General features: G+C 40.2%; 1 protein-coding gene across 2 annotated transcripts in view; it reads left to right on the forward strand.

The window, feature by feature from the left end:
* Positions 1–14,583, forward strand: part of FLI1 (Fli-1 proto-oncogene, ETS transcription factor) — a 56,444-nt gene that overhangs the window by 26,720 nt on the left and 15,141 nt on the right. For both annotated transcript variants that reach the window (XM_072156684.1, XM_072156685.1), the window contains exons 3-5: positions 1,483–1,631; positions 1,972–2,175; positions 4,635–4,703. In XM_072156684.1, the coding sequence (XP_072012785.1) occupies positions 1,483–1,631; positions 1,972–2,175; positions 4,635–4,703 (422 nt within the window). The remainder of the gene's footprint in view (positions 1–1,482; positions 1,632–1,971; positions 2,176–4,634; positions 4,704–14,583) is intronic.

A 14,583-nucleotide genomic window follows, 5' to 3' on the forward strand; every position in this document is an offset into this window, starting at 1 on the left:
ATAAGTATAAGTTTTGCAGCACAAGTGAATTTTAAAAAACCCACTGGGTACTCACCTGCCCCGGGCAGGTCCTCTTCTTGCTTCATGTGCTGCTGTTCACATCAAAGTACGAAGCAGACCTGAATGGGGCATCAGAATAGTGAGTACTCTGTTTAATATTTTTATGTGCTGGGCATACTCGGGGCTGGTTATATACTAAAGGAGGCTTGCTATATTTTACAGGGGGCTGGCTATATACTACAGGGGCTGGCTGTATACTACAGTGGACTGGCTATATACCACAGGGGGCTGGCAGGCTATATACTACAAGGGACTAGCTATATTCTATAGGGGATAGCTATATACTACATGGGGCTAGTAGGCCATGTACTATAGGGGGCTAGCTATATACTACAGTGGGCTTGCTATATACTACAGGGGGCTGGCTGTATACGACAGGGGGCTGCCTGGCTATATACTATTGGCGGTTGGTTGGCTATATACTACTGGGGGCTTGCTGGCTATATACTGGGGACTGTGACCAATGCATTTCCCACCCTAGACTTATACTCGAGTCAATAGATTTTCCAAGTTTTTGGTGGTAAAATTAGTTGCCTTGGCTTATTCTTGGCTTGGCTTATACTCAAATATATAGAAATTTTAATTTAAGCACTTCTCCCCGCATCTCACTGCTCCTTCTTCTCCCTTCATCTCTTTTTGACACATAGACGTGACAGGGGAACAGGGAGATGGTCAAAAAAGCTTTGAGGGGCGTTAAAATAACTGGGCCCCTCCCCTGGAGTGGCTCTGGCAATGCCCCCCAAAGCACTTGTGCTTCCTTTGAATAAAGTATAGGGGTATTCTCGTCTGGGCATTCACATTCTGTTTCATTAATCTGCCATACATAAACATTTCTTCAATTAAATGTTATTCAAAAAAAATGTACCTGGGTGAAGATAATTTCTCATAAATGTAGTAATATGGTCCCTTAGAAACAAGACTGTGTCCTTGGTTACGGCCACCACTGCTGGAGTGATTGAACAAGGAAACAAAAAGTTTCTAAATATTTAATGTCCGAGGAGTTACTGCGCGTCCCACGGCCGTCCTGTGGTAATGAACACTGAATCCATGTGGTCAGGCAGGACTCAATAGTGCATGTCTGGCAAATGTGAGGTGGCCGTATCCGAGGAAGCTACCGGTATCTCATTTCTAAGGGACAACATGACTACATTTTTGAGAAATTATCTGAACACAGGAACATTTTTAATAACATCCAATTGAAGAAATGTTTACGTGTGGCAAATTAATTAAATTAAATGTAAATGCCCAGATGGGAATACCCCTTTAATGTTAATTTTTAAGTAAACTAAATGAGCACAGCTCCTACTAAACTTATATTTCTATTCACATTGGGATCTACTCTGCAGCATTAATAGTTAATAAAGACCATGGCTCTTATTAATGATAGAATTAATTTAATATTATAATTTTTTTTTAACTTAGGGAATCTCCTGTTGACTGCAGTGTGAACAAATGCAGCAAACTTATCGGATCTGAGAACAATGGAATGACTTATAACAGCTACATGGATGAAAAGACCGCTCCTCCCCCCAATATGACTACCAACGAAAGAAGAGTCATTGTGCCAGCAGGTATCTCTTGTTATATGCCACATCATCTTTTACTCTAACTGGCAGATATTATTATCTCCCAGGGTACTGTCAGCTATTCAAGTACTTGAAGCTACTTTAGGTAAAATTACCTCTATTACACACAACAGACTGGAGACTGAGAACATCTGTGTACATGGACACTGATATCTTCTTGTCTGATCTTCACCTGATAATAGCTTTTTGGGGAGGGTCAATCATATGTAATGATGTTAAGTAATATTTACATGAAGGACTATATGAAAGCAAATGAAGGTTGTCTGACATTTGTGTGTATTTGCTTTGGTCACATCAATAAAGTATCTTCACCCATCACTTGCAGATCCCACTTTGTGGAGCCAGGACCATGTGCGGCAATGGCTAGACTGGGCGATCAAGGAGTATGGACTGACAGACATTGACTCAACCCTTTTTCAGAACATGGATGGCAAGGATCTCTGTAAAATGACAAAGGAAGATTTCCAGCGCAGCACATCAATCTACAATGCAGAGGTCCTACTTTCTCATCTCAGCTACCTCAGGGAAAGTAAGTTTCAGCTCCATAATTATGGTCACTGATATTTTTGCCGTTGAAAATATTGAGCTGAACATGTACTACATACACCTACAGCATACATACATGTTCAGCATTTAGCTGCCATGAGATGGTTAGCTCTTTTGTCCATTATTGCTTTTTGAATGACAAACAACGTGGACCATAAGAACTTATCATAGGTCGTCTTCAATGAGTGAAGAGCTTATGACATCAACTAGCTAGCTCCACTGATGGTCAGAACTTGGATCCAGTTTACAAATAACTAACCGATGATCTACTGAAGCCTAGGTAAAGAAATCTATAACTTGCTGCCTACCATCGCCATGTAATGAAGTATGTATGTTTGTTAATAAGATTGACTGGCAAGATGTTCAGTAGTTTTCTCTTATATATTGTTGCTAAGTGGGCTATTTACACTGGGCAAAAAGGTACAAATGGTGCTAAATGATCTTACTCAAGTGATGTGGTTTAAAGCATAAACCAAACCTTTGCAGAAGAGCAGGTGATAACAAGAAATATTGTAATAAACTTTTATTATATAAAATATTCCCGTAGATGATTCAGCTCTCTGAGGAGATTGAAAGACTGTAAAGTATTAAGTCATTAGACAATTTATCAGGTTACTCATATCTGAGCTGTCAGAGATAGGCATTTTTTGTAAATATGCTTTTTGTCTAAAAAAAAAAAAGGAAGAAAGGCAGGGGAAAAGAAGGGAGCAGGAACATATTTCTTTAATAAAGTATATTACAAAGTTAACTATTATCATCTGGACTATATATTTATGCAATTTTATTGAAAGTTTAGTTGCACTTTAAAGATGCTATAATTTTGTTATATTTTTCCACAATTTCTTTTGAACTGGGGAAAACATTATACGTTAATATAGTACAATAATTGTCACATCTTTTGCCATCTGTCTCTGTCTATTCAAACATCACATATTTGGACTTTACTGACTCACACAAGCAGAGCAGGAAATAAGTGTATCTGCATCCCATTCATGGGACAGCAGACATCTGTATACCATGTGCTGAAGGTCTGACCAGTCTCAAGCTCTGCTCACCACTAATGACCCCTGACCTGCTACTTACTGGGGTCACTATGTACTGGCAGCAATGTCTGTTTGTGTTTTTGTGTACGGATTGACCCTTATGATGATAAATCACATTTGTCTGCTAACATTTTGCTTGTAATAATATTACTGTAACTACTTTGGGTGCCAGTAAATTGTTTAATGCACAAAGATGTAATTCTCTGTGGCATAACCAGATAGCCTTAGTATGGCAAGTAATATCAATTGGATTATATAATACTGAGTCAGTACAGGATATAAAGACCATGGTCCTGGGCTCAGGTTAAATGAGGTTGTCTAGCGAAAAAAAACAAATAAAAAAAGAAAATAGAGTAATAATAATCTACACTATTGTGGAAATAAAATGACATCTCATTTGTCCGGCAGTACCTTACACTCCATTTCCCACCATGAACATATGAACACTTGGCTACACTCAGCATGCATGTGCATTTCTTGGGAATAATTGCTGTCAGCTAGCAGCAATCTATTGTATTGTGTCTGATCAAGTTATTGACAAGGGACCTTTCTAACAAGTAAGGATGTTCCATAGGAGAGAACCCCTTAAACTACTATATAGATAACTTTGCCTTTATACATGTATTGTAGTCAAACATTTATTTTACCTGCACTACCATGTAGTGTAAACTTTCTAAATACATTAGAAACAATAAACTCTTTATACTTAGAGAATGTTTATAATTTACAGTAGAAAAACATTATCTTCTCTCCCGCATGCATATTTGGAGGATTGCCAGCTGTAGCATATCATAGAGCAATTGACTCAAGATTTAAGTTCGTACATGAAATACTCCAATGACCTGGGTTTCACATGGGACACATTTCTGTCAATCATGGAAAGCTTGTCGATACAACAATCCTGCATGATAACATTACATTGTTGTGACATATGTCCATATCCTGAACTTTCCTCAATGCAGGAAAAATCATACATTATTATGCAAAATTTGACAAGATGTGATATAGAATATTTGTTAAAATTGAAATATGGTGTGTACATGCCTAAGGGTTCTGGTTTAATGTCTTTTTTTTTCAATAAATCAGTAACAATATAAAATATATAAATATATAACTTTTGAGACCTCTCTTCAATTTCTTTATTGAATGTTAAGGAGCTGTAGTATTTGGATGTGTGATCTGGCTCTTTATATTGTATTGTGGATATGCTAGACATCACTAATCATTTAAATAAGAGTAAACTACGAAAATCCTAATGTACATGGCATCCAAGCCCTGTGAAGCAGAGGTATCACTCACTGGCAGGCTGCAATGTTTCGGTAATGTCCATCAAGTGTCTTTCCAGATCTGTTCTTTTCTGCACAGCATTAATTTGTACATATGCTTCCTTTACAACTAGGTAGTTCATCATTGGGCTATACTGCACCTTCACATGTAGAACAGGCTTCACGGGTGACTCCTAAGGAGGGTAAGTTAAACCTATTCTATACTATTCTTATATTTGTTATCCATGGCCTCGTTCCTTCTAAAATCAACTTTTAAAATTGTTATAATTAGCCAGAAGGGCTCTGGGGATGCTACCAGAACCTTAGCTGTTGTCTTTTTAAAGTTAGCTGGAATATCGTTCCCTGGATGGATAATATGGTCTTCTTTTAAAGGAGCTTTATTTAGGTCTGGTCCTCTGCTTCTGGCCTCTTTGCAGCATGATTCTGGGCTCATGTTTGACAGATACATATTCTGATCTACAGGTGATGTGTTCTACATACAGAGAAAAGAAACAGTGTTAGCAGTTTAATGAACTGCAGACATATGTAGATGGGATTTGGATGATATGGATAAAATACATTAATTTTCTTGTCGTTGAAAAAGGTTTTTCATTTCAAATTTTTTCTCCGCCATAATAGTCTTCAATAAATCTCCATGCAGTCTGACAGTGCTGCTTTGTTGGTAAAAGTAATGAGCCTCTAGCTCTGGAAGGGAGCAGAGACTGTGGTCTGGGGTGGTACAATGACATCAGAAGATGTCTGGTTCATGGAGCAGTACAAGTCTCAGGGGAATATATAGAACTGTATTATTAGTGTTAGCTAGCTGTGAGAAAAAAAAATACCTTCATGTGGGACCAGAGAGGAAAGGACATATTTTTTATCAAAATACAATTTGAAAAACCAAGAAAGTTTTCCCTTCATGGGCCCAATTCTGCAAAATATGTCAACAGCCAATAATGGCTGCCATAAGAAGTGGAGGGAGCTTATCCCGAAGAATTCCTTTGCCTGGATAAGATTTAGATTGAATGCAATGGAAAGGCGAGTGCAAACAATTATCTGTGTGAAGCAGAGACCAGGGATAGAAAGAGGTTCTACAAAACATGTTGGAGTTTTATTGTTAATCTTTGACATTCAAGATTCGGTAATAAAACAGTGTCGCTTGATACAAAGCAGATTCAAAGACTTTACTCTGCACCTTCTTAGACATTAAATAAGTAAACAGGTGCTTCACTGCTTTGACAGGAGAGAAATTTAATTAAAGATTATGGGGCACATTTACTAAGGGACGTGCACCAGTGTAAACTGCTTGCACAGGTATTTAAGAAGTGTCTGCGCAGTGCAGGGAGCGCCAAATTCATGCAGAATTTGCACCAGAAATCCTTGGTCTGGCACACTTTGCACTATACACAGGCAAACTACATATAGTTCTTAGTAAATGTGGGCCTACATGACCAAGATCATGTGTGTATGTTGCATGTGCCCTCTTTGATTCATGATTTTTATCTTGTTTATATCAGTTCATGTCTTATTTTCGCCTTCTTCTTCCTGGTGTATGTAAGTGCATTGTCTTGCGATAGAATTTAAAAGTTAAATCCCGCGCTCAGTCCGAATGAGTTGGGTCGCCCGACGGCCCGTCTCCCGATTCTGTTGCATGAAAGCCAGCGCCACTGCGCCAAGATCGCGTGCGACACAATCCCCTTCTAAATACCTGTCCCAGCAGCGCAATCCCCGAAAATGTTGGGAAGTCTGTCGAAAATGCGATCCGTGGGACCCTTAGTAAATAAGCCCCATTATGCAGCACATTGTACAGCATAATCTGTATATAATAGTGCCACTTCCACAGTACACAGTATGCAATGTGGGGGAGAGTGAGGGGACTGCATCATGACAAAACTAGAGATTTCTAATCTCTAATTCCTGCTGTGATCTTCTCCCATGTGGTCAGCAGCTACTGAGACAGATCTGTGTAAGTGTATAAATGTATATATCACTACGTAAATATGTGGGCATGAGTGTATATATTTGTGTAAGAATGTGTGAGATTACAAATATGTATATTTTCTGAGGTGGTTGGGGGCCTCAGTTAGAAATCTTCTATGGGGCCCTTCCTCTCCTGGTTACGCCCCTGGTTGTGTGTTAGTTGAAACAATGGCTAGCACATGTCCCCAAAATATGTTAGTGTGCATGGAGACATCAATGTGCAAGTAGCAATGTTAAATGCAAAGAATAATTGGAAAGTGAATAGGAAAATGTGACCATTAGTTTTGAAAACAAAATTGTACTTTGTCAGCTGATTTCTTTGCTTTTGTTTTTAAAAAATGCTTTCTCTAGAGTGAGACACAGCATTTTTTGGATCAAATTTTGAAGCACTTGTCAAAATATGCCACCTCGCAGTAGTCACCCCCATGTAGCCAGCAACCTCCGCAGTGAAAAATTTTTTTTTTTACTCACCTTTCCCTACTCCCCCGAAGCAGTGTCTGACGTCTGCTTTACTACAGTGAACGCAGCCATCAGTTTTGTAGGTGCCCAGGTGCCAGGCTAAGATGGCGCTGGCGATGAAAGAGTCAACACCAACGTGCTTGGTGCTGGGTGTTTGCTGCAGGGGGTACCTTATTGAATCTTGCTTCAATTAAGTGCCCTCCTCAACCGGCATATAAGATGACTTATGAAAAGAAGTTGTGGGTTTAAAAGTCATTTTTGCCATAAAATACAGTACTTTGCTCTAGAATCTAGGAATATTTCCATAAAAAACTATTGCAAAGTTATTTTCTATTTTCCTAAATTTATGATGCATGAGATTGAGAATGTGTTAGGGTTATGTGAATTATTTCGGAATGAGTCCTGCACATCTCTTGTTGATGAATTTTCACCATGTAGCTGATGCAGGCGACCGGAGTTCATCATCTATAGAAGGTCCTAAGCCTAAGGAGGGTTTATCATTGCAAATGGTAAAAATCACACTAGGCCTCGTTGCAGGTGCAGCTTTTGTGAATCACATAATAGCTTGAGAGCTCAAGTATGTGCTTGTTCCATCTCTCTTCAGCAGCTTCTGTACCTGGGTGTGCAGGAGCTCTCACAGTCTCAATCAAGGTGCATTAACAAGACAAAAGCTTGTCACTCAGCGTTTTCTCTGGACCAGACTTTGATGGCAACCAACAAAAGGTTCCTTTAAATTGGCCACATTAAACCTCAAAAACATACAAATGCTGTGAAAGCTATGCTTTTGTTTCTCCGTGTCCTAGCCACTCTCCTCCTGCTTTGCTCCTGTGTCTCCTCCATTATGGATCTGTACGTCATGCACTTTGGCACTAACAGGTGTTGACTGATAAATACACTTTATGAATACACTGATGTTTGATACAGTATTTTGTAAAGAGGTTTATTTAACTAACTAAATGTCAGTGGTCAGTCATCAATGAGCAACATCAGTACATTGATGAACCAAAGGCCCAAAGCTACTGCAGAGGAGGAAGGTTTTTATATCCAAGGACTGCAACTAAAACTCACCGAGCAAAACAACCCTCCATATGCCATTTCCTACCTACGGGTTTGCCCCAAAGAGCACCATATTTTGGATGTTTTTTGTAATAGCATATTTAGAAAGATGCCCTGCAGAATTCTGGGATCATAGTCTGAGATGATAGATGATGTCGTCCCTGCATGTTATCCTGCCACAAAGGACCATAGATCATCTTATTAAAGGAATTATTACAATGGAGCTAAGTTCCTGTATCAGACAAAAGTTATGGAAAGGTGGGTTGTTTCCTGACGCATTGGGTCATGTTTTTTTATCCACATAATCATTTTTGGATGAGATGCAGCAGAGGCATAACTACTGGGGGAGATGGGGAGAGCAGTGGCTCCGGGGCCCCATGACTTTGGAGAGCCCTCTCCCCAGATATCAACTTAATCTATGTCCCTAGGATGAAGATAGAGTTGAATGTAGTACCCTCCCTGCATCCTGCACGGATCCATGGTGTCAGCCAGTACCTTCTGTGCAGGCTGCTAGGTTTCTATTAGCTCCGCTCCAGCACATCAGATAGTAATGTGTATGGGGATATACACTCACCGGCCACTTTATTAGGTACACCATGCTAGTAACGGGTTGGACCCCCTTTTGCCTTCAGAACTGCCTCAATTCTTCGTGGCATAGATTCAACAAGGTGCTGGAAGCATTCCTCAGAGATTTTGGTCCATATTGACAAGATGGCATCACACAGTTGCCGAAGATTTGTCGGCTGCACATCCATGATGCGAATCTCCCGTTCCACCACATCCCAAAGATGCTCTATTGGATTGAGATCTGGTGACTGTGGAGGCCATTTGAGTACAGTGAACTCATTGTCATGTTCAAGAAACCTGTCTGAGATGATTCCAGCTTTATGACATGGCGCATTATCCTGCTGAAAGTAGCCAACAGATGTTGGGTACATTGTGGTCATAAAGGGATGGACATGGTCAGCAACAATACTCAGGTAGGCTGTGGCGTTGCAACAATGCTCAATTGGTACCAAGGGGCCCAAAAAGTGCCAAGAAAATATTCCCCACACCATGACACCACCACCACCAGCCTGAACCGTTGATACAAGGCAGGATGGATCCATGCTTTCATGTTGTTGACGCCAAATTCTGACCCTACCATCCGAATGTCGCAGCAGAAATCGAGACTCATCAGACCAGGCAACGTTTTTCCAATCTTCTACTGTCCAATTTCGCTGAGCTTGTGCAAATTGTAGCCTCAGTTTCCTGTTCTTAGCTGAAATGAGTGGCACCCGGTGTGGTCTTCTGCCTCAAAGCTCGACGTACTGTGCGTTCAGAGATGCTCTTCTGCCTACCTTGGTTGTAACGGGTGGCGATTTGAGTCACTGTTGCCTTTCTATCAGCTCGAACCAATCTGCCCATTCTCCTCTGACCTCTGGCATGAACAAGGCATTTCCGCCCACAGAACTGCCACTCACTGGATGTTTTTTCTTTTTTGGACCATTCTCTGTAAACCCTAGAGATGGTTGTGTTTGAAAATCCTAGTAGATCAGCAGTTTCTGAAATACTCAGACCAGCCCTTCTGGCACCAACAACCATGCCACGTTCAAAGGCACTCAAATCACCTTTCTTCCCCATACTGATGCTCGGTTTGAACTGCAGGAGATTGTCTTAGAAATTAAGTGTTAACGAGCAGTTGGACAGGTGTACCTAATAAAGTGGACGGTGAGTGTATGTGTCCTACAGATAAAGCTCTGGGGCATTGCTCGGCCCAATCGCAAATGTTTCCTTCGAAACACATGGGATTGGTAATTAGCAGCTGGTGGATTAAAGTAATTGTGAACCACTGGGGGTTGGTTACCGATTGCATGCATTTGTGTTTGCCCCCCTTATCTGAACCACTAGCTATACCACAGCAATGCAGTAATGAATGTTATCTATGCAGCAAGTGTGGGAAGATAATGGGGCACATTTACTATCCCGTCCTGTCACGATCCCCGCCCTGCATTGTCCCACGAGGATTCAGGTCTGACGCGATTCACTAAAATCGTGCATATGTCGCTTCCCCTGCCGAGGTCCGCCGGAGTTCATCTTCTTCTTCCCGGTGCATGTGAGTGTTGATCTTGCGACACAATTTGCTTTTTGAATTCCGCGGTTTGTCTGAATCAGTCGGGTTGTCTGACGTCCACAGCCCCCGATGTGTGTCGCATGCAAGCCGGTGCCGATGCGACACATTCCGATCGTGTGCACCAAAAACCTGGGGCAATTCAGGACAAAATGGAAAAGAATTGCGAAACCCAATAAAAATGCGGCGTTCGGACCCTTAGTAAATGTGCCCCACTGTGTTTTTTTCTACACCTAAAATTAACACAAACAACATGTTTCTTTTGTAAAGGCAGAAATGTATTTTTGAGACTGCAAACCAACAAGTCAGATATAAGATTCTTTATATGTATATGTAAACCATCCTGCCATTTTTCATACAGTCAGTGCTCTTGATTCTGTCTAAATTATTTAGCTGTGATGGACATTGTTAGCTTCTACTGTGGTCACATTTGCAGACAGTTGTGACCACAGTAGAAGCCAACAAATTGGGTCTGCCTCCATTGCACCTGCAGGCTGATTTGCGTATGCACGGGTATTGGTTCTTCCTTTATGGCCACAAAGATACATTTATATTTCTAGCATAGGTCCCTTTACTGCAATATTATTTGGTTGGAAACTATTTCGGAATGGACAGATTCCCTCTTAGGGTGGAGTGAATAATGTAGTTGTAACACATAAGTTGTATATGTGACACTTTTATTTTCAGTGGATTTATAAAGTAACAATTCTCATAATACAGAATAGTATGTTGCAGTGCAAACATTTGCAGAGGGACAAACATTTCAAAGTTTTTAGTATCTCAACTAGCAAGCACTGAACTCATTCCCTAATCCAGAGAACTAGTTCACACAGACTCCCAGACACCCTGTGTGCGAAGGAAAAAGTGAGGTCACTATGAGTAGTCATCAGAGATGTTATTTTTACACTGGAAATAACACTCTTTTCTGGAGCTAGCATTCCACGGGCAACTATTTGAACTGTACCTGTTCTATCAATATCTTGTGGTTTGGCAAAACAAATGGTTAACAACCTGCTACATTATGATGGCCTCACACATGTTGTAGATGCAATGAGCGGGCTGCATATCTTGGCAAGATACATAAAAGAAAAGATGGTAGGCATGCACACAAAAATAAATAAATAGAGTCATTCTCTGCTGTGTGTTGGGTGCAGTAAAGGTATAATACACAGTAAGCATCATCATGGCCCCCTATTAACGTTTTTTCTACCCAGTCGCAATGTGGTGAGCACACAGCGTTCAACCGCATTGTGACTGAGTAGAAAAGACGCCGGAAAGCTTGAGTCACCAACTCAGGCAGAAATGGGATTTGCTAAGAGTATTATTCACCTGTTCATGGATGAAAAACTCATAGATGGCACATGGCCAAAAAAAGTCACATAACAAAACAAATCTTCTCCACAATTAATCTGAAAACTCAGTGAGTGCCTACCTCCTGCAGAACATCCGTCACCTAATATCCTGCACCATGAAGCACACACCGGTGGCTACCGAGCCACAAGTTTGGCACCTGACCTCCTCCCTAAGGCCAATCGCCGATGAGTGAGTTTGGTCAGAAAATTGCTTTGTGAGATTGTGGGACTTGGGAAGTCAGCATCCAGTTTAGACCCTTGATTAAGGGTTTGGTATGGAAAATCCCGCAAGAAAATGGAGTGTGTTTTCAACAGACAAATTTTAAACAAAATAATAGAGAAGTTATTTATCAATTTCTATTACAGGAAGACCAAACTCTAACCACATGTTTAGTGCCTACGTAGATGCACGGAAAATATTGATTGTAATACTTACACAGATTTGTTTTAGGACCAACTTAAACCATTGATACATTTTTATCACCCCCCATCATTTTCCGTATCCTCCCACTTCAAGCCTGAATCTTTTTGCTCTCCATTTTAATTGTTTTCCTTTGAAATTCCACTGCTAATGTTTTGTCTGATTTCTCTCGCTGACCCACCTCAGCGGCTGGCCACTGTGTTTTTTCACGGGAAGCTGAAAACAAAGACCGGTTGTGTAAAAGTTGGGGGGAGGCAGGAAACTTAACTCACAAGGGACCCTCCCAGTTCTGCTTGTCCCAGAGTCCGACTCCAGCATGTGGAATTAAATCTGACAGCCTGTCTGGGACACGTTCTAAGTAATGATTATCTATCCTCTTTTTCCAAGTGAAAGAACCACTATTTTATTAAGTCTACACCAATCTTATAGCCAGTTGGGTTTGATTCTCCATTCTTTAAACAAATCCTCAATCTGCCTCTGCCAACAAACCAATAAATCTGCTCAAAGATTTAATTTCATGAACTTTTGTTATATTAAAAAAGGAAATATAAAAATTATACCAGAGATTTACTAAACGTAAAGGACATCTACCACCAGAATTAAGGACTGTAAACCAAGCACACTAACATACTGGCGAGGGCCCCCTCTGGCAGAATCTACTCTTCATTTACATATCAAGGCAAACAGAATCCATAAAACCACCACAGCACCCCGGCATTCATTTTGCCGTCGCTTTTTCAGGGGGGTGTGCTGTCGTGTGGTCTCAGCACACAGCACACAATTTATATGGAGACTGTTTACATTTGATGGGTGACTGACCACCACCATGGTTTTTGATTGTGGATTTTAGATGTGTGGTTTTATGGATTTTGTTTGTCTTTATATGTATAAGTAAAGAATTATGGTATTTTTTTATGAATTTGTATACTGAAGTGATTTTTGGCATCCTATATTCTGTGATTGGTAGAATCTGTATTGTATAACAGATCTCCTACCAGAGGGGACACACACCAGCATATATGTGTGCTTTGTTTACAAACCTTCATCCTGGTGGTAGTTTTCCTTTAACCCTTCAACAACGACTGACAAATTACTACGTCTCGTATCAGCTGCAGTTGTTTGGAGAGGGCTCACAGGCTGAGCCCTCTCCATAGCATATTACAGCAAATACTCACCAGTAGCACCTATGATTGGTGCTAGCACCGATCGCGGGTGTTAACCCTTCATGGCGTTTCCATGTTGGCTTGCATCGACGCTCCCCATGACGTCATCTGTTGCTTTGACAGCATTGGGTCATACAAAGACCCGAGACTGTCTTGTTTCACACCATGTATTACAATGTGCAATCTACCATACTGTAGGGTTCTGAAAAATTAGTTAAAATAAAAAGTAAAAAAAAATTCAATTTAAAAAAAACACATAAAAATTTGAATAATCCCCTTTAGAAATAGAAAATAAATAGTAAGAATAATAAACATGTTAGGTATTGCCGCTTCCTAAAATGACTGATCTATCAAAATTTAATAGCGGTTATTCCCGGCGTTGAACCGTGTAATGGAAAATAGTGCCATGATCGAAAAATGGCACTTTTTTTTGCCATTTTGCAAAATGTATGAAAACGTTGTTAGTGCCAGAACATGGCAAAATGTAGAATTTTTTTTTTTTTGTATAGGAAGTTTTAATTTTTGTAAATGTATGAAAACATTATAAAACCTATAAAAATTTGGTATCCCCATCATTGTACCGACCCAAAGACTAAAGTAGACATGTCATTAAGAGCGCATGGTCAAAGTTGTAAAATCCAAGCCTATAAGAAAACAGCACAAATGCATTTTTTTCAGCAATTTTACTGCATTTGGAATTTTTTTCCTGCTTCCCAGTGCATGGCATGCAAAATTAAATACAGTCACTACAAAGTGTAATTTGTTACACATAAAACAGGCCCTCACACACCTCTCTACATGGAAAAATAAAAAAAGTTATGAATTTTTGAAAGTGGGGAATAAAAATGAATACGCAAAAACGAAAAAGGGCCTGGTCATTAAGGGGATAAATGTTATGATATAATATATTTGTGCATTGTTATTTTACTATATTTCAAGGGTGCTATTACCCATGTGTTAGTGGCTGTGGGTAACTGTTTACATCCAACCTGTGTTCTGCATTTCTAACAATGGCAACTATAGGTACAGTCTGGTATGGCAATAAGCATCATGCTGTATGACAGCTTATGCATGTCCCATGACACCAAGGGGCTAGACAATTTTTTTTATACATTTCTTCTGCATATACAAACGATAAGAGAGGATGAAGCAGCACTCCAGATGTAGTAATAACGAGATATTTATCCCACCATCAATGTGACATTTCGCCTTATCTATAAAGGCATTCTCAATCATAAGACAAGGGGAAACATTGCATTGATGGTGGAATAAATATCTCGTTATTACTACTTCTGGAGTGTTGCTTCATCCTCTCTCATCATTTGTATCTGGTGGGTCATGTCGGACCCTATGTGAAGACCTGCACCCGACTATTTCACGGTGCCGTTCCAAAACTCCTTCCTTCATCCTTGTCTCTGCATATATGTATCTTTGTCTTAGACAGCCATTCCCTGTACGTTGAATGCTGCCCAAGGTATAAACTGACATTCTGCAGGCTCTTCTGGACATCCATGATGTCACTCTCTATGGGCCTAGCTGTCT

The sequence above is a fragment of the Engystomops pustulosus genome, chromosome 6 (genome assembly GCF_040894005.1).
Source record: "Engystomops pustulosus chromosome 6, aEngPut4.maternal, whole genome shotgun sequence".
NCBI classification, from domain to species: domain Eukaryota; kingdom Metazoa; phylum Chordata; class Amphibia; order Anura; family Leptodactylidae; genus Engystomops; species Engystomops pustulosus.